Genomic DNA, 27,925 nt, shown 5'->3' on the forward strand with positions numbered 1-27,925 from the left:
ATAAGTTACCTTAGCAGTGAGCGTCTGCTGTATAAGTTACCTTAGCAGTGAGCGTCTGCTGTATATTCACATAGTTACCTTAGTGGTGAGCGTCTGCTATATATTCTCATAGTTACCTTAGCAGTGAGCGTCTGCTGTATATTCTCATAGTTACCTTAGCGGTGAGCGTCTGCTGTATATTCTCATAGTTATCTTATCAGTGAGCGTCTGCTGTTTAAGTTACCTTAACAGTGAGCACCTGCTGTATATTCTCATAGTTACCTTAGCAGTGAGCGTCTAGTGTATATTCTCATAGTTACCTTAGCAGTGAGCATCTGCTGTATATTCTCATAGTTACCTTAGCAGTGAGCGTCTGCTGTATAAGTAACCTTAGCGGTGAGTGTCTTCTGTATATTCTCATAGTTACCTTAGCGGTGAGCGTCTGCTGTATATTCTCATAGTTACCTTAGCTGAGTAAGCGTCTGCTGTATATTCTCATAGTTACCTTAGCAGTGAGCATCTGCTGTATATTCTCATAGTTACCTTAGCAGTGAGCGTCTGCTGTATATTCTCATAGTTACCTTAGCAGTGAGCATCTGCTGTATAAAATACCTTAGCGGTGAGCGTCTGGTGTATATTCTCATAGTTACCTTAGCAGTGAGCATCTGCTGTATATTCTCATAGTTACCTTAGCATTGAGCGTCTGCTGTATATTCTCATAGTTACCTTAGCAGTGAGCGTCTGCTGTATAAAATACCTTAGCGGTGAGCGTCTGCTGTATATTCTCATAGTTACCTTAGCGGTGAGCGTCTGCTGTATATTCTCATAGTTACCTTAGCAGTGAGCGTCTGCTGTATATTCTCAGTTACCTTAGCAATGAGCGTCTGCTGTATATTCTCATAGTTACCTTAGCAGTTAGCATCTGGTGTATATTCTCATAGTTACCTTAGCAGTGAGCGTCTGCTGTTTATTCTCATAGTTACCTTAGCAGTGAGCATCTGCTGTATATTCTCAAAGTTACCTTAGCAGTGAGCGTCTGCTGTATATTCTCATAGTTACTTTAGCAGTGAGCGTCTGCTGTTTCAGTTACCTTAGCAGTGAGCGTCTGCTGTATATTCTCATAGTTACCTTAGCATTGAGTGTCTGGTGTATATTCTCAGAGTTACCTTAGCAGTGAGCGTCTGCTGTATACTCTCATAGCTACCTTAGCAGTGAGCGTCTGGTGTATATTCTCATAGTAACCTTAGCAGTGAGCGCCTGCTGTATATTCTCATAGTTACCTTAGCAGTGAGCGTCTGCTGTATATTCTCATAGTTACCTTAGCAGTGAGCGTCTGCTGTATATTCTCATAGTTACCTTAGCATTGAGTGTCTGGTGTATATTCTCATAGTAACCTTAGCAGTGAGCGTCTGCTTTATATTCTCATAGTTACCTTAGCAGTGAGCGTCTGCTGTATATTCTCATAGTTACCTTAGCAGTGAGCGTCTGCTGTATATTCTCATAGTTACCTTAGCAGTGAGCGTCTGCTGTATATTCTCATAGTTACCTTAGCAGTGAGCGTCTGCTGTATAAGTTACCTTAGCAGTGAGCATCTGCTGTATATTCTCATAGTTACCTTAGAAGTGAGTGTCTGCTGTATAAGTTACCTTAGAGGTGAGCGTCTGCTGTATATTCTCATAGTTACCTTAGCAGTGAGCATCTGCAGTATATTCTCATAGTTACCTTAGCAGTGAGCATCTGCTGTATATTCTCATAGTTACCTTAGCAGTGAGCGTCTGCTGTATATTCTCGTAGTTACCTTAGCATTGAGCGTCTGTAGTATATTCTCATAGTTACCTTAGCAGTGAGCGTCTGCTGTATATTCTCATAGTTACCATAGCAGTGAGCGTCTGTAGTATATTCTCATAGTAACCATAGCAGTGAGCATCTGCTGTATATTCTCATAGTTACCTTAGCAGTGAGCGTCTGCTGTATATTCTCATAGTTACCTTAGCAGTAAGCGTCTGCTGTATATTCTCATAGTTACCTTAGCAGTGAGCGTCTGCTGTATATTCTCATAGTTACCTTAGCAGTGAGCGTCTGCTGTATATTCTCATAGTTACCTTAGCAGTGAGCGTCTGGTGTATAAGTTGCCTTAGCAGTGAGCATCTGCTGCATATTCTCATAGTTACTTTAGCAGTGAGCGTCTTGTGTATATACTCATAGTAACCTTAGCAGTGAGCATCTGCTGTATATTCTCATAGTTACCTTAGCAGTGAGCGTCTGGTGTATATTCTCATAGTTACCTTAGCAGTGAGCGTCTGGTGTATATTCTCATAGTAACCTTAGCAGTGAGCGTCTGGTGTATATGCTCATAGTTACCTTAGCAGTGAGCGTTTGCTGTATATTCTCATAGTTACCTTAGCAGTGAGCGTCTGGTGTATATTCTCATAGTAACCTTAGCAGTGAGTGTCTGCTGTATATTCTCATAGTTACCTTAGCAGTGAGCGTCTGCTGTATATTCTCATAGTTACCTTAGCAGTGAGCGTTTGCTGTATATTCTCATAGTTACCTTAGCATTGAGTGTCTGGTGTATATTCTCATAGTTACCTTAGCAGTGAGCGTCTGCTGTATATTCTCATAGTTACCTTAGCAGTGTGCGTCTGCTGTATATTCTCATAGTTACCTTAGCAGTGAGCGTCTGGTGTATATTCTCATAGTAACCTTAGCAGTGAGCGTCTGGTGTATATTCTCATAGTTACCTTAGCAGTGAGTGTCTGCTATATATTCTCATAGTTACCTTAGCAGTGAGCGTCTGCTGTATATTCTCATGCTCCGCCTTCTGGTCCTCCAGCTCATGTTCCAGCTCACGGTACCTTCGTTCCAGCTGGCCCCGACTTTCCTTTTCCTGATCAGCCAAATCTCGAGAGTCTTCTAGCTCCATTTTCACAGATTCCAGCTCGTCTATTTCATACTGCAACTTCTCGTTACGTTTTTTACTCTCCATTAATTCATCTTCTATTGCCTCTCGATCCTCAAGCAGCTTTTCGAGCTGTTTTACTTTTGATTCGGTTTGTAATAAAGTGCTCGCTTTTGAGTCTGTGGTTTTTGATAAATCGTCCAACTGTTGTTCGAGTTCAAGCACCCGATTGGTGAGATCGGAATTTTCACTACGCTCCTGTTCAACTAAAGTTTTTGCTTTACTCAACTCGTTTAATGTCAACTGGAATTTAGCTTTTAGATCATCAACTTCCCTTTTGTGTCTGAAATAATGAACATTTTCATGGACATGTATACAAGAAAGTCAATCAATTTGTTCCTTTTCTTTAAAATATGAAATTCAAAGAGACAAGCAAAAGTTATGTTGCTAATAACTTTTTTTCTGTTTGTTTATATTGTTTTAGAAAGAATTGTACATTTCACCACTTTAAAATAGCATTAACCCTTCCCACTCAGAAACAAAGTGAAAATAGCAATGTGCAAACAGCATAAAACCAGAACAGCCTGTGAGTAACTCGCAGTCTGTTCAGGTTTTATGCTGTTTGCTGCTTATTAGTATCTAAGGGTTGGAAATGAAGCCTTGAAATCATTAATCTATTAAGAAAGGTTTTTAAATTGTACTTTCTAAGGGACTACAAATGCATGAAAATATGTATCAAAGTGGTAAAGGGTTAATTTTGCTTTTTTTATTATACATTCATTCATACAAGAGCAAATGAATAACAGATACTGCACAACTTACTTTTCTTCAAGGTCCTGAAGTTCTTCATTCTGAAAAAAAGCAATCAAAAACTGATGTTAAACATAAAGAAAGTATAAAAAAAGCTATGCAAAAATCATGGTATCAATATGTATGAATAATAAATCCATGATCACATTAAAGAAGAAAATAAAAATGCAAGATTTAATGTTGAAAATAATCAATATGTACTGAATAACAGAAGCAAAACAGTAAGAAATGTTTATAAATTTTATATGTTTTTTTTAAATATAATTATGATTATTTAATGATTAGTACATGAGTGTTTTTATATTTTGACTAGTAAACTAACATGACATGCTCCAAAGTTGCTTCCTCAAATAATCCCCATCACTACCAACTTATTGATTAGAAAATCGAACATTACAAATCCATAACTTTAAAACCATGTTTCTTTTAGCATATTTAGTTTAAGTGTTTCCTACACTGTATTGGTGGCATGTGTGAGTAAATATATCAATCAATTCCAAGGAAGAAAGCAACTTTGGATAAAACTTTCATGGACTGTCAGCTAAGCAGTTTTAAACATTGATAGTACATTCCAGATTGTCTGCATGCAGTTAACACTAAATGATAAAATGACATGCAAACACAAATGAAGACATTTGCAGGTATTTTGATAAAAATTCACATAATTTCAGAAGAAAATAAATTACTTATGTGTGTGGTATAATTTTGACCACTGAACTTAAACTTTCTGTGTTTAAAATGCAAAGTGTCTGTATTTGAAATGAAATTTCCAATTTGTTTATTATAGTTTTTACAATTAATATATTCAGAACAACTGTCCCAAGCATAACATAATGCCTTTGGCAACATGGGCCATGATTCTGTGTTAACCCTTTCAGTGCGAGAACCGAATTTTAAAGGCCTTTGCAAACAGTTTGGATCCAGATGAGACGCCACAGAACGTGGCGTCTCATCAGGATCAAAACTGTTTGCTATTCTGATAGTATTCTTTGAAAAACAAGAGCACCGCCTTGTGGGTGCGGACCGCTCATCTATTTTCTTTTTAAAGGTGAAGGGACTCTCATTTTCAATCACAAGAAAGGGAGGGGTGGAGTGAAGAGGGGTGTATAGTGTGGGGTTGTGGACATTTATTACATTATCTTCCAAAAAAGCGGGAAAAAAAAAACAAAAAAAATCGGGGGTGGGGGGGTGATGGGGGGGGATTTTTTGGGTGCGATGGTTGGACGGTATTTCAAACATAACCGTTTAAAAAAAAAAAAATGGGGGTGGGGGGGGGGGTGGGGTATAGTGTGAGGGTGTGGTGGTTATTTGTGAGATGATCTTAAAAAAAAAAAAAATCAAAAAAAAAAAAAAAAATTGAGGGGGGGGGGGGGTGGGGTGGGGGCATAGTGTGAGGGTGTGGTGGTCATTTGTGAGATGATCTTAAAAAAAAAAAAAAAAAAAAAAAAAATTGGGGGGGAAGGGGGGAGGGGAGGGGGGGAGGGGGGGGGGGGAGGGGGGGAGGGCACGGGGGATGGTTTGGGTGGAGTCTATTGTGGTATGTCAGGTAAGAGTAGTTTTGTCAAAGTATCAATCAAATCTAATTATAAATAAAGAAGTTATGGCAATTTTAGCAAAATTTAATAATTTGACCTTGAGAGTCAAGGTCATTCAAAGGTCAAGGTAAAATTCAACTTGCCAGGTACAGTAACCTCATGATAGCATTAAAGTATTTGAAGTTTGAAAGCAATAGCCTTGATACTTAAGAAGTAAAGTGGATCGAAACACAAAATTTAACCATATATTCAAAGTTACTAAGTCAAAAAAGGGCCATAATTCCGTCACAATGACAACCAGAGTTATGCAACTTGTCCTTTTACTGTACCCTTATAATAGTTTGTGAGTGTTTCAAGAATGAAAGCAATATCTATGATACTTTAGGGGTAAAGTGGACCAAAACACAAATCTTAACCAAATTTTCAATTTTCTAAGTATAAAGGGCCCATAATTCCATCCAAATGCCAGTCAGAGTTACATAACTTTGCCTGCACGGTCCTCTTATGAAAGTTAATAAGTGTTGCGAGTATGAAAGCAATAGCTTTGATACTGTAGGAATAAAGTGGACCTAAACATAAAACTTAACCAAATTTTAAATTTTCTAAGTATAAAAAGGGCACATAATTCTGTCCAAATGCCAGTCAGAGTTACATTACTTTGCCTGCACAGTCCCCTTATCATAGTCAGTAAGTGTTGCAAGTATGAAAGCAATAGCTTTGATACTTAAGGAATAAAATGGACCTAAACACAAAACTTAACCAAAATTTTAAATTTTCTAAGTATAAAAAGGGCACATAATTCTGTCAAAATGCACGCCAGAGTTATCTAACTTTGCCTGCCCAGTCCCCTCATGATAGTAAGTAAGTGTACCAAGTTTGAATGCAATAGCATTGATACTTTCTGAGAAAAGTGGACCTAAACGCAAAACTTAAACAAAATGTTCAATTTTCTAAGTATAAAAAGGGCACATAATTCTGTCAAAATGCACGCCAGAGTTATCTAACTTTGCCTGCCCAGTCCCCTCATGATAGTAAGTAAGTGTGCCAAGTTTGAATGCAATAGCATTGATACTTTCTGAGAAAAGTGGACCTAAACGCAAAACTTAACCGGACGCCGACGCCAACGCCAACGCCAAGGTGATGACAATAGCTCTTTTTTTTTTCAAAAAATAGATGAGCTTAAAAATCGAAGAAAATGCAAATTTTAGAAATTCAGCAGACGACATTTTAGCAGACGACATTTCCCAGCATGCAAAGGGTTAATTAATCGCCATGCATAGCTGTCCTTGCAGTGAAAACCAATAATGATGATCAAATGATGATGCTGATGAGATGGAGGAAGAGGATGATGAGGAAACAGAGAATGGGAATTCTGATGATATTGGATGATCATTGGGCAGTCGGCAAAATAGTGTTTTTGAGAAAAAAATATGAATACCAGGTAATCGTATGAAATCAAAATGCATCAAGGTTGTCAATTGGTATACATAGCATAACAGTAAGGCCTGTAAATTGGAAACAAATAAAATAAATACCTTACATGTACACTGTGACAAAATGCATTTTTGTTAATTTATATTTAGAACATTAAATTTGTTATTACAGAGCAATCTTTTCAGTATGACCAGAGTAACTTTGCCTGAAAACTTAAGTTTCATAAGAAACATGACTGTAAATTACCCACATCAGTTGGACAGCTATGTTCAAGGGCAAGTAATTCTGGAATTTGATGGGCGCTGAGAATTGAAAGTGTCTTGAACATCCACACTTCATGGTAATTGAATATTTGAACTGAGAACATTTTACACGGACAGACACAACAATCAAGGGACTGACCACCAACTGACCGACAGAGAGAATCCATTAAAATCAGCTCCCCCCCCCCTGGAGGGGTATACCAAAGAACGACAACATCTAAAGCGATTTATAACTTTTTCAAGCACTCAATGTCATGGCTGTTACCTTTTCTTTTAATTTCGCTTTTATCTCTTCCACCTCTTTGGTAAGCTTGGCGTTTTGGTCTCGCATGTGACCAGTTATAATCTGCAAAAATGTTATGACCCATAAGCATATTAATCTATGCACACTTAAATTTTCAATCTATGCATACACAAATGTTCAATTTAAAACTAAGACAATTACAAAATTGAATATGATAATTTTTGCTAAACGTATCAGCTTTGATTTTACTATTTTAAAAGTTCTGGCTTCATATAAGAATAAGAATTTCAAAAAATATTCCCAGATTTGAGGCAATCTGCCTGAAAATGCTTTAGAGCACACAAGAGATACACATGTAGAACTGACATGAAATACAGGTTCAAACTTTCAACCTATAAACCCGAGTTTGCAGGACGGCTCATGTCTTATGTACTCATGGTCTCAATAAAGAACAAGACATGTGTTTGTCAGAAACACAATACCCCCTTCTGCGCCGTTTTGATTTATTAAAAAAAAAAATTGGCAGGTACAGATAATTATCTCCCTTTAAAGCTTATTACTTACCTTGGATTTGTATTTGCGACTTTTGACCTTGAAGGATGACCTTGACCTATTACCACTCAAAATGTGCAGCTCCATGAGATACACATGCATGCCAAATATCAAGTTGCAATATTGCAAAAGTTTTGGCCAATGTTAAAGTTTTCGGACGGAATCACAGACTGACAGACAGACAGACTGACAGTTCAATTGCTATATGCCACTTTACCGCGGGCATAAAAACATGTAATAGCCTTTTTTCGTGAAAATGCTACCATAAAGACCTGACACATACAAAAAGAGACACACAAAATTAACAACATTTGACCTTAATCTGGTAGAGGTGTGAAAGGCCCATGCCTTCTGCATGTCTTCTCCTTACCATTTGAGTTAAGTTTATCAAAAATAGTGTCTTGTTCTGATTAAATTGGGCTTAATGCGTGTGCGTAAAGTGTTGTCCCAGATTAGCCTGTGCAGTCCGCACAGGCTAATCAGGGACGACACTTTCCGCTTTTATGGAATTTTTAGTTTCAAGATAGTCCCTCCTTGCCAAAAATCAAGTTTTGGTGGAAAGTGTCGTCCCTGATTAGCCTGTGCGGACTGCACAGGCTAATCTGTGATGACACTTTACGCACATGCATTATGACCAGTTTTCTCAAAACGCGGCTCAATCCATCCGAAGGCAAAGGGGAAATACAGCTTAAATCTGTGCAAGCAATGTGTAGCCTTCACCTTGAGCTGGCATGCATGACTCATTCCTAACATGTGCAAGCAATGTGTAGCCTTCACCTTGAGCTGGCATGCATGACTCATTCCTAACATGTGCAAGCAATGTGTAGCCTTCACCTTGAGCTGGCATGCATGACTCATTCCTAACAAGTCAAAAGTCATCAAAATCCTTCAATAGGTTTAGGTGATATGGAGCGGATGTAAAACGAAGTCTCAAATAACCAACATTCAAGTGTGACCTTGACCTTGCATGGACATTAAAGGCCCATCCTTTAAGCACAACGTCTGAATGACCTTAACACATGAGTCATGTTTCATGACAACATTTAAGAGGTTAATTCAGATAGGGAGAGGAAACAACACTTGTTTTGGACAGACAGACGGACAAAGGGCATTTCTATCACCCTCTCTGTTTCAAAGGAATCATATTTAAAACCTAGATCAAAACTATATTAAAAACCTACCTCTTGTTTTGCCACGTTCTGTGTTTCCTTTTTCGTCATTTCTAACTCATCCTGTAAAACCGCCAATCTATTCAAAAGTTCCTTATTTTCTTTACTTAGTTTCTCAGAATCCTGCGACAACTTTTCAAATTCCAAGGTTTTCGAGTTTAACAAAGTCCGAGTTTCAAGAAGCTCATTTTTCTGTTCTGAAATCTCGTCTTTACTGGTTTTTAATAAATGCAATTCACTCCGCAAGTCTTGCAATTGATTTGTAAGCTTTATCTCACATTTACTCAGTTCTAGCTTTTGGTTGGCTAAATCGTCTTTTTCAGCGATAACTTTGTCCAATTCCTGTTTTATTGACTCTATTTGTGTAGTAAGTTCACGTTTTTCTTCGTTGAGTCTCTCCACAGTTTCATCAAGTCCGTGTTTTTTGGCACTTTCCGATTTGAGTGTACTAAACTCCGATGTCAAACTGTCAAGAGTGTTTTGTAACCTCTCCTTGTCCTTCTTGAGTTCATCAAACTGCGTCTGTAAAACATGGAGGCAAATTAAAATTTATCAAAAATCATTTACCTATTATTATGCTGCCATTATATTTTACCCATACGATTTTGTTGTAATTTACTTGGCCAATACTAACCTGTAACTTCTGAATACTACTGATATACCTTACATACTTGTACAGTTTTAAAACTTTGCATGCTGGGAAATTTGTCATCTGCTAAAATGTTGTCTGCTAAATTTCTAAAATAAGCATTTTCTTCGATTTTTTTTCAAAGAATACAATCAGAATAGCAAACAGTTTGGATCCTGATGAGACGCTCATCTGGATCCAAACTGTTTGCACAGGCCTTCAAAATTCGGTTCCCGCACTGAAAGAGTTAAAACTTTGTATTACTTGTTTGTTTAATATGTTTCATGATTACCGTAAAACGCTGTGTATAACGTGCATCTACTTTTTGAAGCAAAAAAATCGGGAAGTAAAATTTTTGGAGCAAAAAATCGGGGAAAAAATTCTGTATCGTAGGAAAAAAACTCTTGACATGGCTGTTGTGGTGTATAATGCGCATCAAGTTTTTAAAATTACATTTTGGGGTAAAAAAGTGCGCGTTATACACAGTGTTTTACGGTAAATGATACAAAAACAGTATTTCAGCAAGATGCTCCTTTTCTTATTTTTATCCATAGCAATACACATATTCATGGGTATTAAGTATATATATGCCGAAAGCTTAGTGTATAGTTAATGTTAACGACCTTTGTAATATTAAACCATGATTATGTGACATAATAGATAGGCCTTTTAATATATTATATTAATAGAATAATTATAAATATGAAAAACATAATTAAAAGTCCAAAAATATTGCAGCATTTACTATTAAATGTAACATGTATATTAAATTATAGCTTAACAAAAAAGTAGGTTACCTACCAACTGTGAATCCATACACAATGAAGCAATAATAAAGAGAAATTGAAAGAAGTTATAGTAATTGTCCAAAATAGAAAATATATATGTTCAAGTATTTAATTTTGAAAGATAAAATACTTGCAACTCAACATAAACAAGTTATTTTTTGCACTGTGATAAATTTCTGTGCTAAAACACTGATTATAAGTATGTCCTTTTTTCGTGAAAAATAAGCAATTATACTGTTTTCAATGTTTTACTAAAACTCAGGGACATAATGGGCAAACAAATAGTCATAGAACAAAATTGGGTAACAAGATAAGTGAGAATATTCATACAAATGGTCAAAAATTCCATTATAAAGGGATAATACTTACAGCATATATAATTCAGTCATATATACATTATACATATAAGAACAAATATTTTCAATACAAATATATGGCAGAGGATAGCCATTGAGTGAGAGAGTAAATTGATACTCAGATGGTTATCAGTGGATTTTTCACCATTTTAGGAATAGGGCCAGGTCCCTTTGAATTTGTAAAATTTGCGGCATTTGAACTAAAATTGGGAAACTAGTGTTGTTGCTGGTTTGCTAAAAAAAATCTTCAAATTTAGAAAAAAGTGTTTGTCAGTATTATTTTTAATAAGGTTAACCTGATATGGCTGGATGGGAGATGAACTAAATGTTGAAATCTATGGGGAAAAAACACTTCAATAGGGAATTTACAGGTCCCATTTGGATAAAAATATATACTTTTTAAAATTAAGAATGGGACCAAACACAGGACCCAATTTTTTAAAGAAAACATGATGTGTTTGTGAAACACTATGTCCCCATATATGACGTTTGACCTTGAAGGATGACCTTGACCTTGACTCTTCACCACTCAAAATGTGCAGCTCCATGAGATATACATGCATGTCAAATATATAATTGCTAGCTTCAATATTGCAGAAGTGACATTACATGAGCAATTTTGACCCATATATTTGACCTTGAAGAATGACCTTGACCTTTCACCACTCAAAATGTGCAGCTCCATGAGATACACATGCATGCCAAATATCAAGTTGCTATCATCAATATTGCAAAAGTACTCATAAAATGAGTGATTTTTGCCACATATATTTGACCTCTGACCTTGAAGGATGACCTTAACCTTGACCTTTCACCACTCAAAATGTGCAGCTCCATGAGATACACATGCATGCCAAATATAAAGTTGCTATCTTGAATATTGCGAAAATTATTGCAAATGTTAAAGTTGGCGCAAACCAACAGACCAACCAACAGACCAACAGACAGGGCAAAAACAATATGTCCCCCACTACTATAGTGGGGCCATAAAAAGACACTTGTGATGGAATAATTGACTGGGTCCTTGTTGTTTTTGGTGAAGGTGAGGGTAGGTAAGGAGTGATAGCAAGTAGTGGTGTAGTGGTATTCATTTCACTGTTGTTGCTAATAGTGATACATACATTTGATGATATACATGATTATAATGAATGTCATTATGTAGTAAATGATGTAATATTCACATGTAAACAATATCGTTGATGACAAGAAAATTATTTAGAATGACAATGATGTTAAAAGCAATGCACAATGCATAAGCCACAAGCTATGTTAACCAATATTTACCTTTTCTAACAGACATTTATTTTCTAACAGACATAATTATTACATATAATCTAGGTTAAATATGGGCGTCATGTACACACAAGTAAAGAAAATATCTCATAATAAGTAACCAAACACAGAGAAAAATCCAATTACACCTAAAACAGAGATTACAATTTATTGTGTTTTCAAATTGCTAAAATATTATTCAAAATCATTCAAAAGTCTAATCTTTCAAACTTATATATATACACAAAAACAATTACAAAAATGTAGACAAGTTGATAATGGTGTTGTTTCTACTGCCATTATATTTTAAAGACCCATTTAGCATACATACGCAAGTAATTTAAATTACATATTCAAGAAAATACATATCCTTTGTGTTTGGTTAAAATTTATACAGAAAATTGATTTAGTTTCAATAAAGGGTTACAGCAAAGTTATTCCAAATAATATTGCACTTTCATTGGTTACAAAACTTACCTTTATCTACCAATCAGCAGCAAGAAAACAAAATGTGCAATTTAACTCAACCAATAAGGATACATATTGCAAAAATGCAAATGAGTAGCATAAGCCATAGAGCAACAAATGCAAAAATGTTAACAAACAGGATTGTACAGATTCATCATGGATAGTAAGACTTCATTATGTTGATTACTTCTTCATGGAGTAGTAAAATGCAATTTTTTTTTACAGGTACATTATGGGATTCAGGATATTTGCATTCTGGGAACTGTACTTACTTTACAAGGAACATGACATGCTACCTTGCTTCTACTGGTATAATTGTTCACAACCCCACAAAGCCTCATAACCTCAATACATCTTTAACTGCTTCATCCTGGCCAACACCCCTTTGCCCCTGCTCCCCAAAAGATGGTCCCCAACAGTCCTGTTCTTTCTTCACCCCAACCAAAACCCCTTTGCCCCATTACCCTGCAAGATGGTCCCAAACAGTCCTCCCCTCCCATCCCGTCCCGTCTCCGCCCCACTCCCATGATACATACCTCAGATTCATCTAGCTGATGTTCCATCTCCTCCACCTCCGCCTTCAAGCTCTTGTTCTTCATCTGGAGCTGGGACAGCTGAAGCTGGGAGTCCTCAGTATCCTTCTCCATCTGAGTAAACTGGCAACAAGAATATTCAAATATGAGCCAAATGTGCGGAAAGTGTTGTAAACTGGCACCAAGAATATTCAAATATGAGCCAAATGTGCGGAAAGTGTTGTTCCTGATTGGCCAGTTTGAATTGTACAGGCTAATATTGTAGGACACTTAACGCTAATATATTCAGTCCATCTAAGTAAACTGGCAGCAGAAATGTGCAAATGAGCTTTGTTCTATGAATACTGGGCTTTATGCAAATGCATCAAGTGTCTTCCCAGAGTAGCCTGTCAAGTCAACACAGGCTAATCTCAGAGTAGCCTGTCCAGTCAACACAGGCTAATCTCAGAGTAGCCTATCCAGTCAACACAGGCTAATCTCAGAGTAGCCTATCCAGTCAACACAGGCTCATCTCAGAGTAGCCTATCCAGTCAACACAGGCTCATCTCAGAGTAGCCTATCCAGTCAACACAGGCTCATCTCAGAGTAGCCTATCCAGTCAACACAGGCTCATCTCAGAGTAGCCTATCCAGTCAACACAGGCTCATCTCAGAGTAGCCTATCCAGTCAACACAGGCTCATCTCAGAGTAGCCTATCCAGTCAACACAGGCTCATCTCAGAGTAGCCTATCCAGTCAACACAGGCTCATCTCAGAGTAGCCTATCCAGTCAACACAGGCTCATCTCAGAGTAGCCTATCCAGTCAACACAGGCTCATCTCAGAGTAGCCTATCCAGTCAACACAGGCTCATCTCAGAGTAGCCTATCCAGTCAACACAGGCTCATCTCAGAGTAGCCTATCCAGTCAACACAGGCTCATCTCAGAGTAGCCTATCCAGTCAACACAGGCTCATCTCAGAGTAGCCTAGTCCAGTCAACACAGGCTCATCTCAGAGTAGCCTATCCAGTCAACACAGGCTCATCTCAGAGTAGCCTATCCAGTCAACACAGGCTCATCTCAGAGTAGCCTATCCAGTCAACACAGGCTCATCTCAGAGTAGCCTATCCAGTCAACACAGGCTCATCTCAGAGTAGCCTATCCAGTCAACACAGGCTCATCTCAGAGTAGCCTATCCAGTCAACACAGGCTCATCTCAGAGTAGCCTATCCAGTCAACACAGGCTCATCTCAGAGTAGCCTATCCAGTCAACACAGGCTCATCTCAGAGTAGCCTATCCAGTCAACACAGGCTCATCTCAGAGTAGCCTATCCAGTCAACACAGGCTCATCTCAGAGTAGCCTATCCAGTCAACACAGGCTCATCTCAGAGTAGCCTATCCAGTCAACACAGGCTCATCTCAGAGTAGCCTATCCAGTCAACACAGGCTCATCTCAGAGTAGCCTATCCAGTCAACACAGGCTCATCTCAGAGTAGCCTATCCAGTCAACACAGGCTCATCTCAGAGTAGCCTATCCAGTCAACACAGGCTCATCTCAGAGTAGCCTATCCAGTCAACACAGGCTCATCTCAGAGTAGCCTATCCAGTCAACACAGGCTCATCTCAGAGTAGCCTATCCAGTCAACACAGGCTCATCTCAGAGTAGCCTATCCAGTCAACACAGGCTCATCTCAGAGTAGCCTATCCAGTCAACACAGGCTCATCTCAGAGTAGCCTATCCAGTCAACACAGGCTCATCTCAGAGTAGCCTATCCAGTCAACACAGGCTCATCTCAGAGTAGCCTATCCAGTCAACACAGGCTCATCTCAGAGTAGCCTATCCAGTCAACACAGGCTCATCTCAGAGTAGCCTATCCAGTCAACACAGGCTCATCTCAGAGTAGCCTATCCAGTCAACACAGGCTCATCTCAGAGTAGCCTATCCAGTCAACACAGGCTCATCTCAGAGTAGCCTATCCAGTCAACACAGGCTCATCTCAGAGTAGCCTATCCAGTCAACACAGGCTCATCTCAGAGTAGCCTATCCAGTCAACACAGGCTCATCTCAGAGTAGCCTATCCAGTCAACACAGGCTCATCTCAGAGTAGCCTATCCAGTCAACACAGGCTCATCTCAGAGTAGCCTATCCAGTCAACACAGGCTCATCTCAGAGTAGCCTATCCAGTCAACACAGGCTCATCTCAGAGTAGCCTATCCAGTCAACACAGGCTCATCTCAGAGTAGCCTATCCAGTCAACACAGGCTCATCTCAGAGTAGCCTATCCAGTCAACACAGGCTCATCTCAGAGTAGCCTATCCAGTCAACACAGGCTCATCTCAGAGTAGCCTATCCAGTCAACACAGGCTCATCTCAGAGTAGCCTATCCAGTCAACACAGGCTCATCTCAGAGTAGCCTATCCAGTCAACACAGGCTCATCTCAGAGTAGCCTATCCAGTCAACACAGGCTCATCTCAGAGTAGCCTATCCAGTCAACACAGGCTCATCTCAGAGTAGCCTATCCAGTCAACACAGGCTCATCTCAGAGTAGCCTATCCAGTCAACACAGGCTCATCTCAGATGACACTTTTTGCGAGACTGGATTTTTGTTTAGAAGATCCTTCCTTTAATAACAAGGCTGAACATGTTGTCCTTGATAAGCCTGTGCAGACTGCACAGGCTAATAAGTGATGATATTTTTGCACATGAATTCAGCCCAGTTTTTCATCTGAGTAATCATGATTTTTCAGTTAAAAATGAGAATAACTAAAGCTATGTTGTTCACAAACATGACTAAAATACATTGCATGCGCCAATTAAATAACAACAAAAGGCTTAAATATATAACAATCATAATAAAAAGTGGCAGTCTTCAGAACCAATTTTGTTTTGCTTTTAATCAACATTGTCTATAAAAATTGAAAACAAATAGGGCCCCAAAAAATAGGAAAAAAAAGCCAAATGATTTTGTTTCTGATGGGCCCATCCGCAAGAGCCCAACTGCAACTCAGTTGGAACTAATACTGCATGTGACCTTTGACATTTCTTAAGATAGCCTATCGAGGATTGAACCTTGAACCTTACAATCACAGGAAAAAGTACTATAAGCACTTCATTTTTCATATAACAAGCCTGTAAATAATTGTTCACATAAACAAAACTATGACTGCAACCTCAACAACAACGCTTGGGCAAGGTACAGTACAGGCAAAGTGTACTTTGACAAACGCCACTCGTCGCGGTGTTCATTTTACGGTGTTCGCTTACCAAACGACCCCCGCGATGGGTGTTCAGATCAAATATTCGCGGGGGCCGTTTTCCATAAGGTGGACACCGCGAATCACCGCGGACCCATTATATCTACCGCGGTGTTCATCGTGTTCGCTAGAAATAAAATAATTAAACATAAACGTATGTCGGTACCAATTTGCAGAAAGAATCTACCGTGCGTTTGAATGTTATAGGTGTCATTTGGTGTCTAAAATATTAACAACAATTACGAACAATCACAATCAATTACCGCATACATTCAAAAATTTCTGTCTCTGTCCATTACTCGATAATCCCGAGATTTCCGATTTCATGCAAATTCTGTTCAATGTTGACGATAAAAGTGTGATAGAAAGACAAAAATCACAAACGTTCGCCATATCTCTAAACTAAAATAATTTCTGCATATGTTTCTATTTAAAGATTTGATGAAATAAGCGCCCAATCAGAACAGAACTGGTGTATTCCAACATTCGTAAATCACCTGATGCCTAGTGTGCGCGTTGTGTAGAGTTCATGTTCTGTTACAAATTGTAGCCACAAAAAAATACATGTATATATGCCCATGATATTTTCATTTTCTTTGTTCTGAACCATAAAAAGCACGCGAAAATTGGCGTGGGTGTATTTATTTTTTACACAAAATCTTCGTAGCGCGGACAACATTGGGATCTTTTAATTTCGATTTAGAGTTTCGTAGTGAATTTCTTCTCAAGTACTGGGGTAGCTCGCGAATGATTTGGAATTGACATTTCATCTGAATAAAATAAAAATCAAGCACGCTGTAATACGCTATATTTAGATTTCATGCAACATGTACAAGTCATTTTCTGGAAATCTGGAGAAATGAAACCCAATTTTGTGAAAACAAAAAGGGCAATTGCATTGATTAACACCATAAAAGTTAATCGTATTGATCATCTAAACGCTTAGTTTTAGTTTCCGACTTAACGTACTGCCCGAGTTTAAGTACGCATAAAAAATGTGCACATAATATCTACATGTACATGAAGTATATGATTTTATTTTGTACATGTACATTTAAAACGTGTGAATGACCCTCGCAGACAGGTGTTTACGGTGGCTGCGCAGCATCGCGGTGATCACGGGTGTTCACGTTAACGATAGCGTGCAATCGCGGCAATATCGGGTGTTCCCCGAACACCGCGGTCAGTAGCGTGTCCGCCCCCGCGAAATGTCACCCATCGGGAAAATTGAACACCGCGGACACGCGTTTTTGTCAAAGTACACATTGCCTGTACTGTAGTAGGTTGAAGTACTCATTTAATAATGAAGCTAAAATAAGGTCTACAAAAACTGTTAGCTACCTTTGTTTTTAATGCTGCAATTTCCCCCTCAAGGCCTTTGATTTTTGATTTGTAGCCCAGAATTTCTGCCTCTAGTTTTGTCTTCTCAGCGATGATTTGTCGCAGTGCAACATCGTTAGGTGACCTTGCCGGACTTGGAGGCCGTTGCCTGGGTGATGCTCGTGGATCTAAAAATAGAATCTACAGATGAAGATCTAAATATAGAATCTATACATATCAAAAATGTTTTACTGACAAATAGTATGCATGTATTAAAATATTTTTGGTTACACTTACACCTTGATTGATCAGCACAAAATAATGCTTCTCAGAACATATATATTCATAATGAAATTGGCTTCCCCAGTTAATTGCACATTGATAAGTCTCTTTCTCATAATAAGGTAGCATATAACGAGCAATGTTTCCCGATCCTTGACCTGTGAAACCAAAAGGCATGTTCCTCTCCTCACATTTTACTATCAGTCTAAATTTGCCTGATCATAGGTCAAATATTTTTCAGATACGTCACGGAAACAAAATGGTCTACAGTCATCTGAGCAATGGACAGGTGCAAAGCAATATGCCTCTGTTACTTCCAGGAGGGGCATAATCATAATTCATTCATTGTTCTCATATTTTGATCAGTCACCTGTGTGCGAGAACACAAGAAGCCCTTGTAGGTTTTCACCACACTAACTAGTATTCAAGTATTCAGGTAACACTATTTCATTTACTTGCCACATCCCTAAATTCTCAATACTTTTTGAATAACCATCATTAAAATCATCAAAAGCACTTACATACAGATTTGACATTTTGCAAAAAACATAACATTTAATTGTCTTCTTAACAGTTTGTTATCCCACAGAACATACATTATTTCCTTATTATACCTCTAACAATACCTAATTTAAATCCGAATCATGCACACATTTATTATTAATGCAAGTAAAACCAATTATTTTTTTTAAATCATAAAATTAAGTCCAATGAATGACTCCTTTAAACTATTGACATTGTTCTTTACTAACACTTTAGTATATTGATTGTTCATAATTCTTCAATATCAGCAATTTGAAAGGGAAACTCTGACTAGTTTAAAACAATAACAAATGAAATTTAAGGAGACATCAACGAATCCTTTGTAGTTTACAACACATTATCATGTCACTTTAGTTAATTTATAGAAAGAACAATAATACAAAATAATAGGTTAAAAGTTTGGTTTAAGAAAGCTGTTTTCAAAAATTAATACTTACAAAGTTAATGGTATGCCAATTTTTTCATCAATGACAAGTCAACAATGCATTTTAACTTCTTTAAGGATTTGATGAAATCAATTAAAATGTTTACATGCAAGTGCAATATACAAATACAAAAAAATTACCAAATATTATTTTACATCAGAAGTTATGGCATTTTAGTTCTAAAATTATTTTTTATAATCAAGCATTGTAATACATCATAATAATAAAATTTCAGCAAAAAAGCCTATCACAAAAACAACAATAAATATAAAAATTAAAAAACTAAAAAGAAAGATATTAATAAAATAGAAAACAATGTGCATTAAAAAAAGCTGTGCAAAAGATCCCTATACCAAAATGACATGAACCATTGCTTGAAAGTCATACAAAGCAACAGAAACAACCCTGTCCAAATTGTGAATGTAAACAAGCTTAGATCATGCAGTGACCTAAGCAAATGTTTTGTTTGGTTTGTTAGTAGTGTTTTTGTAGAAATGGGATTTTGGGCAATTTTGTATTTCAGTCATATAACAGCTATCCTAAGTGCATGCATATGCAAGTTTTTTCATCATTTTGGGAATGGGGCTGGGTCCATTTGGATTGGGAAAAATCGCGGCGTTTTGACCAAAAACAAATGCTTCAAAAATGAGAATTAAAGTGTTTTAAATATAAAATTTAATAAAGTGTAACTTGTAGAGCTGGATGGGAGATTAACTAAATGTTGATCTAAAAAAAAAACATTTGAGAAAATTATATACCTTTTTTAGGCCACGACTTTTTTTTATATTGGTTTACAAAAATTATTTTGAAAATGGTCCATCGGGCGGTCGAAAAAAAACACAAAAAAAACAAACATTGGAAAAAAGTTTATACTAATAACATCAGAACAAAGACAACATATCTTTTATAACCTTAACACAGGGACAAAAAATCAAATTATGCAATGAAACACATCTATATCTTCAAATGAAATGAGTCCTAAAAGCACCTTTTGTAACATCAGCAATTTTACATGACATGCGTTCTTCTCCCATTAAAACGAAAAACTGCGCTTCATTTCCGTACTTCGATGCGCACCATTACGCAATGCGATGCCCGTTGCATAAATCTTATAAATTATAAGATAAACTACTCATACACAAATTATGTGTTTGCTCTTACTCGACTTACGAGATCGTCCATGAAAAAAAATCGAGGTAGATCGATCCCCGCGTCGTCGCGGTAATGTTTGTTAAAGTTGTTGTTGTCATGAAAACTCGTTGATTTACAACACAAAACGTCTTATTTGAACTGACGGGAATTAATTTAATCATATTTGTCAACTTCGCTTTTGCTTTATTTTGATATTTTAATCCAAAGTTTAATGTTAGCAAGTGTTTTTTTTACTGGAATTGTAAACAAAGAGTCAGTTTAAGTCTTCCGAAAATGTGCAGTCTGTGTGAATTGACAGTTTGATGTCATCAAAATAAAGCCACTTTCTGTCTGAAGCAATAAAGCGACAAATTTCGTGCCAACAAAATTGGCTTCCTTTGTCTAGCAATCAACATGCCGAACCAATCGTGTGTTTGTTTCTCAATTGCAATCCTCCAATTTAATAATAGCGCGTGCATAGCTCCGCCTTTGCTGAGAACGGAGGCGGAGTTTAACGGTTAATTTGAGCTAGTGTTTTACGCAAGTTGAGTTCTGATTTGCCGAAATTACTCGGCCCGAAGCATTGAAATGACAAATACATTTATCAATGATTTTCCGAGATATACCGATTTGTTCCGATTTCCAAACTTTCTGTAAAGTTCCTACAAACTATGGCAGACGTGTTTACAAAATTTCTAAACACGTATATCGTAAATAATGGCAGTGTTTTATTGGATTATTTATCAAGGTAATACTTTTTTATCTACTATAATATCGGGTTTGTTTAATGTAATTAACATGTTAAACAATATAGTTGCGTAACAGACTCAGAAATAAATTTTGATGGGGTCGACATTTTACTGATGCTGATTTTCCTATTGTCTGTAATTTTTACCCGAAATAAATTTTGAGAAGTGCCCATAAAATGGGCACATGTACATAATGTGCCACATTGAAAAATATCCTGATCTCTGTCTTTATATATGTGAACCAATCGTTGATTGTACTTACTTGATTTTATTCACAACTATACTCAAACAGGATGTTTTTTCCCTCGTTTCGCTCGTTTTTCAGTGCGGTCAGGAATAAAATATAAATAAAAAAGACGATTTTCCAATTTATTTTTTTTTCCCATTTTCCAAAAATTAGGGTCGGCGGTTTTGTTAACCAAGAAATATAAAAGTCGTGGCCTTAATTGGGAACAAAAAAAACACTGGTAACTGATAAATGCCTCACTTGAGTCAGAGGAAGGAAAAGAGTTGCAGTAGAAAAGATGTTTATGACCAATCGTCCCACACAAATTATGTGGCCGGGCGGCAGGGAAATCAAACTATCAAGCCTTGAGTTTGTAGACCAGTGCTCTAATTATTGTAAGCAACTGTTTCAATTCCATAAAAGACTATTATGAACGTCAATACTAGAACATAAACATATTGCAAGTATAAAGTTAAACTTATATATAAGCCATGTCGCAACAAAACTTGCTTCAAGGACAGAGATGTTTGTAGTAAAACACTACTTAAACCTTTACCACTTAAATACGTATTTTGACGCATTTGTAGTCCCTTAGAACATTAAATTTAATTTAAGACCTTTCTTACTAGATCCAAGTTGTTAAGGTTTCAGTTCCAACCCTTAGATACTAATGAGCAGCAAACAGCATAAAACCTGAACAGACTGCGAGTTACTTACAGGCTGTTCTGGTTTGATGCTGTTTGCACATAGCCATTTTCACTTTACTTCTAAACAGGAAAGGGTTAAATTTCTTAATTGTCTTATATATTACAGGTTATATTCATTTCACCTTGTATCAAAATTATGTACTATACTTATTTCGGATATAAATGGCAGTAGAGATGGAGCAACAAATAAACACATTTAAAAGAGATGCAGTAGTAACAACACAGTGAAGGCTGATCCCATATTAATTGTGTACAACCAATGACTTCTTTACCCTATATAATGATATTACTGCATTTTACCCTATAACAGCTTTTCAAAAACACTAAGGACAGGCATTCTTAGTTGAAGAAATTGCAATTTTTCTACTCAAATATTCCAAACAACATGTTTTTTATTATGCTTGACAACTAAAAATGCAGTCTTCTTTAAACAAATTTTCCGTTTAAGTCTTTCATAACAAAGATTTCTTAGTTATAAAATAACAATAATAAAGCTATTACAATGCATTAATATAATGTGGTCTAAATAATTTTTAATTATTCAAATTATAATTTTGAAGATAATACAATGCACTGATGTCTGTTTGACATACTGAACAGGGATCAGCCCTCCATGTACAATGAACAACACAAAGAAGAATGTGTCACATGACTTACATCTTGGGGAGACTAGACTATTCATGAGGGGAGACAACTGCTCACTCTCCTCTGTGACAATTCAAGGGAGACAATTGGACATCAGCAAGAATAGTGAATAAGAAATGTTTTCATGACACGGCGCTTAACACAGTGTAACATGTTACATTTTAAAGGGAAAGAATTGTAATGTAAGCTACAAAGGTACATGAATCATATTCATCAGGAATATCTCATGACATTTCCCTGTGACCCTTAAAGGGAAACAAATTGTAATGTAAAACAACACAAGTAAACAATTATACTCAGTTGACACAGCTTGCCATGCAAATCTGTGACCACTCAAGGGAAACAATAATATGGTAAGCAACAAGAGTGAATACTTTAAAGTGATGAAACACAATTACTTTTAGCAAATCTCTGCAATAATTTATTAGAGACACTTAACTAAAAACAATTACTTTACAGTACTGTGTATTATACTGTCAAAGCAGAAATACATCAATTCATGACACTAAAATTTAATGGATATATAATATATTAACATTGTAAAGTTAATTACAAATCATAATGAAGGACCTAAAATTAAGTTTGCAAACATGGAAAGTTAACATTGTGAAAAAAATGATAATAAAATAATTCCCAAAGTAAAACCATAAATCCTATCTACAATGAAAAAGAGGGGTGAATGACCAAAATTTAAGTCTTGCCTAAGGACCATTCCCAAAGTCTTACCCAGTATTGTGACAGGAGACACAAGGGAAGATATGAAAGTGTTGTATATCTCTAAAATCAAATGCAAGACAGATTAACCCATTTATGCCTAGCGTCTAGAAAAAAGGCCTTGGCAAACAGCGTAAACCCAGATGAGCCACCGCATGATGCGGCGTCTCATCTGGGTCTGCACTGTTTGCTAAAAGGAACTTCTGTAAGAAATATTCTAAATATAGAAATAAATATACTAGAAATCCATAATTTTGGAAATAAATGGATCCAATTTAGAAGGATGGGAGAGTCCACTAGGCATAAATGGGTTAATCTAAGGTATTATTCTGAAAAAACTCAAATGTCACAATCTCCAGGAATGTTTCAAAGCAAGTATCAACAGATTTTTAAAACTGAAATTGTATTACTAATAGAATATTGTATTACTAATAGAATCTTGTATTACTAATAGAATCTTCACAAGAAAGATTTCTCTGAATACTTCATAATTATGTATCTATTGCTTCAATATAAATTCAATGTTATACTTACACTGTGTGCATAACATTTTTGCAACACAAATATTTCATTCCCATCTTTGCATTTCTGTGCATTATTTTCAATAGGAAAATAATACACGATTCAGACCACACAGTATCTCTTGAATAACCGATATAGCCCACAGGAGAGCAATCTGGGACCATGCATTATCGCTTGTACACCCGTTATAGCGCCAATCTTGCGAAATGTTTTGCTTTCAAATTTACCACCTGTCACAGAATGGTAGAAATCCTCACCAAATTTAAAAGTTGTTCAACCTATATAGCTCACCTGGACTAACAAAGCCTTCTCGATCCTTTTCAAATACTTCTTTCTCCTTCTTCCTTTCTTCATCCATCTCTTTCAGTTTGCTCTGCAGTTCTTCCACCTGTAAAACAAATGTTGAATGTTTATATCCATTGGAAAGTTTGTCTTGCCAAACTTCTGTTGTTAAATTTCTTTGTTAACCCTTTCCCCCATAAGAAGCAAAGTGACAATGGCTTTTGCAACCAGCAACCAGCATAAAACCAGAACAGCCTGCAAGTAACTCACAGTCTTTTCAGGTTTTATGCTGTTTGCTGCTCATCAGTAACTAAGGCTTGGAAATGAAGCCTTAAAAACACAAATTTAGTAAGAATTAAGTTCCTAAATTAAATTTAACTTTCTAAGGGACAACAAATGCGTACAAATCAGTATCTAAGATGTAAAGGGTTAAACAACTCAGGACCTGTGTTAATGAACTGTTGTATGGATGCAATTGTATTCATGAGTACATGTACGGATGAATGCATGCAGTGAAGGACTATCACCATGACGGAACAAGATGCGTTTGTGAAACACAATGTCCCCCTATATGATGTTTGACCTTGAAGGATGACCTTGACCTTGACCCTTCACCACTCAAAATGTGCAGCTCCATGAGGTACACCTGCATTTCAAATATGAAATTGCTAGCTTTAATATTGCAGAAGTGACATTACATGAGCAATTTTTAACCCATATATTTGACCTTGAAGGATGACCTTGACCTTTCACCACTCAAAATGTGCAGCTCCATGAGATACACATGCATGCCAAATATCAAGTTGCTATCTTCAATATTGCAAAAGTATTCATAAAATAAGCGATTTGGGCCACATATATTTGACCTCTGACCTTGAATGATGACCTTGACCTTGACCTTTCACCACTCAAAATGTGCAGCTCCATGAGATACACATGCATGCCAAATATCAAGTTGCTATCTTCAATATTGCAAAAGTATTAATAAAATGAGTGATTTTTGCCACATATATTTGACCTCTGACCTTGAAGGATGACCTTGACCTTGACCTTTCACCACTCAAAATGTGCAGCTCCATGAGATACACATGCATGCCAAATATCAAGTTGCTATATTCAATATAGCAAAAGTTATTGCAAAATGTTAAAGTTGGCACAAACAGACCAACCAACAGACCAACCAACAGACCATCAACCAACCAACCAACCAACAGACAGGGCAAAAACAATATGTCCCCCACTACTATAGTGGGGGACATAAAAACTAAAATGTATTTTCCACTATTTGGAGATAAAAGAACAGTCATGCTTTTGTTATTTATTGTGATGGAACTTTGTTTGTTCTTATTATTTAGTAATTTTCCTTTGTTGAGATGAAAAATCAAAGGAATGCCATGAGACAAATGGAATACCATGTAAGCATCAATGTCGATTAAAGATCACTTTATGTATACATATAATCTTAAGTCTTTATACTTTATACACAGAAAGTATTATGAACTACCGCTGAAATCTATAGTAAGTTTAATGGTATACACCTCAAATATATTTAAATTATGATGGAAATCCCTTTAAAAATCCCCTTTATTCTGTTGAAGGAATACCCCTTAAATCTATTGCAAGTATGATGGACTACCCCTTAAATCTGTTGTATGACATACCCTTATAATATGTTATATGATATACCCCTCAAATATGTTGTATGATGATATACCCCTCAAAAATGTTGTATGATGATATACCCCTCAAATATGTTGTATGATGATATACCCCTCAAATATGTTGTATGATGAAATACCCCTCAAATATGTTGTATGATGATATACCCCTCAAATATGTTGTATGATGATATACCCCTCAAATATGTTGTATGATGATATACCCCTCAAATATGTTGTATGATGATATACCCCTCAAATATGTTGTATGATGATATACCCCTCAAATATGTTGTATGATGATATACCCCTCAAATATGTTGTATGATGATATACCCTTATAAAATGTTATATGATATACCCCTCAAATATGTTATATGATATACCCCTTAAATATGTTGTATGATGAAATACCCCTCAAATATGTTGTTTGATGATATATCCCTCAAATATGTTGTATGATGATATACCCCTCAAATATGTTGTATGATGATATACCCGTCAAATATGTTGTATGATGATATACCCTTATAATATGTTGTATGATGATATACCCCTCAAATATGTTGTATGATGATATACCCCTAAAATATGTTGTATGATGATATACTCCTCAAATATGTTATATGATATACCCCTCAAATATGTTGTATGATGATATATCCCTCAAATATGTTGTATGATGATATACCCCTCAAATATGCTGTATGATGATATACCCCTCAAATATGTTGTATGATGATATACCTGTATAATATGTTGTATGATGATATACCCCTCAAATATGTTGCATGATGATATATCCCTCAAATCTGTTGTATGATGATATACCCTTATAATATGTTGTATGATGATATACCCCCCCAAATATGTTGTATGATGAAATACCCCTCAAATATGTTGTATGATGATATACCTTTATAATATGTTGTATGATGATATACCCCTCAAATATGTTGTATGATGATTTACCCCTAAAATAAGTTGTATGATGATATACTCCTCAAATATGTTATATGATATACCCCTCAAATATGTTGTATGATGATATATCCCTCAAATATGGTGTATGATGATATACCCCTCAAATATGTTGTATGATGATATACCCCTCAAATATGTTGTATGATGATATACCCCTCAAATATGTTGTATGATGATATACCCTTATAATATGTTATATGATATACCCATCAAATATGTTATATGATATACCCCTCAAATATGTTGCATGATGATATACCCCTCAAATATGTTGTATGATGATATACCCTTATAATATGGTATATGATATACCCCTCAAATATGTTATATGATATACCCCTCAAATATGTTTATGATGATATACCCCTCAAATATGTTGTATGATGATATACCCCTTAAATATGTTGCATGATGATATAACCCTCAAATATATTGTATGATGATATACCCCTCAAAAATGTTGTATGATATACCCCTTAAATATGTTGTATGATGATATATCCCTCAAATATGTTGTATGATGATATACCCCTCAAATATATTATATGATATACTCCTTAAATATGTTGTATGATGATATATCCCTCAAATATGTTGTATGATGATATACCCCTCAAATATGTTGTATGATGATATACTCCTCAAATATGTTATATGATATACCCCTCAAATATGTTATATGATGATATACCCCTCAAATATGTTGTATGATGATATACACCTCAAAAATGTTGTATGATGATATACCCCTCAAATATGTTACATGATATGCCCCTCAAATATGTTATATGATGATATACCCCTCAAATATGTTGTATGATGATATATCCCTCAAAAATGTTGTATGATGATATACTCCTCAAATATGTTATATGATATACCCCTCAAATATGTTATATGATGATATACCCCTCAAATATGTTGTATGATGATATACCCCTCAAATATGTTGTATGATGATATACCCTTATAACATGTTGTATGATGATATACCCTTATAATATGTTATATGATGATATACCCCTTAAATATGTTGTATGATGATATACCCCTCAAATATGTTGTATGATGATATAACCCTCAAATATGTTGTATGATATACCCCTCAAATATGTTTATGATGATATACCCCTCAAATATGTTGTATGAGGATATACCCCTCAAATATGTTGTATGATGATATACCCCTCAAATATGTTGTATGATGATATACCATTAAATCTGTTGTATGAAGGGAAACCCTTAAATATATTGCAAGTATGAAGGAATACCCCTTAAATCTATTGAAAGTATGATGGTAAACCTGTCTTATAAGTTGTATCATCTTACCAACAGAAGAAATTTTTTCTTGGGATAGTGGTCAGTTTGATGTTTTCAGCAATATCATAACAACAATCAGGTTATACAGGAAACCAAACAGAAGTAGCAAGATATAACTCTAAAATGTGAATGTTTGCTTTTGAATTAGCACAAAGCATTTTTATATCCACAATATTTTAATAATAACCTAATCAAAACCTACTTGCTCAATTCACATTTAGTCCTTTTTTATGAAAACTACATATGATTACAA

At 36.1% G+C, this 27,925-nt stretch overlaps 1 protein-coding gene across 17 annotated transcripts in view; it reads right to left on the reverse strand.

The window, feature by feature from the left end:
* Positions 1–27,925, reverse strand: part of LOC127881390 (trichohyalin-like) — a 150,458-nt gene that overhangs the window by 61,600 nt on the left and 60,933 nt on the right. For 15 of the 17 annotated variants that reach the window (XM_052429183.1, XM_052429177.1, XM_052429182.1 and 12 more), the window contains 8 exons: positions 23,720–23,816; positions 22,205–22,255; positions 17,506–17,672; positions 12,934–13,053; positions 8,898–9,407; positions 7,186–7,266; positions 3,701–3,729; positions 2,759–3,221 (listed from right to left, as the gene is read on the reverse strand). In XM_052429183.1, the coding sequence (XP_052285143.1) occupies positions 2,759–3,221; positions 3,701–3,729; positions 7,186–7,266; positions 8,898–9,407; positions 12,934–13,053; positions 17,506–17,672; positions 22,205–22,255; positions 23,720–23,816 (1,518 nt within the window). The remainder of the gene's footprint in view (positions 1–2,758; positions 3,222–3,700; positions 3,730–7,185; positions 7,267–8,897; positions 9,408–12,933; positions 13,054–17,505; positions 17,673–22,204; positions 22,256–23,719; positions 23,817–27,925) is intronic. The other 2 variants (XM_052429184.1, XM_052429193.1) reach the window with 1 other exon arrangement.

Source organism: Dreissena polymorpha, chromosome 5 (genome assembly GCF_020536995.1).
Source record: "Dreissena polymorpha isolate Duluth1 chromosome 5, UMN_Dpol_1.0, whole genome shotgun sequence".
Lineage (NCBI taxonomy): Eukaryota > Metazoa > Mollusca > Bivalvia > Myida > Dreissenidae > Dreissena > Dreissena polymorpha.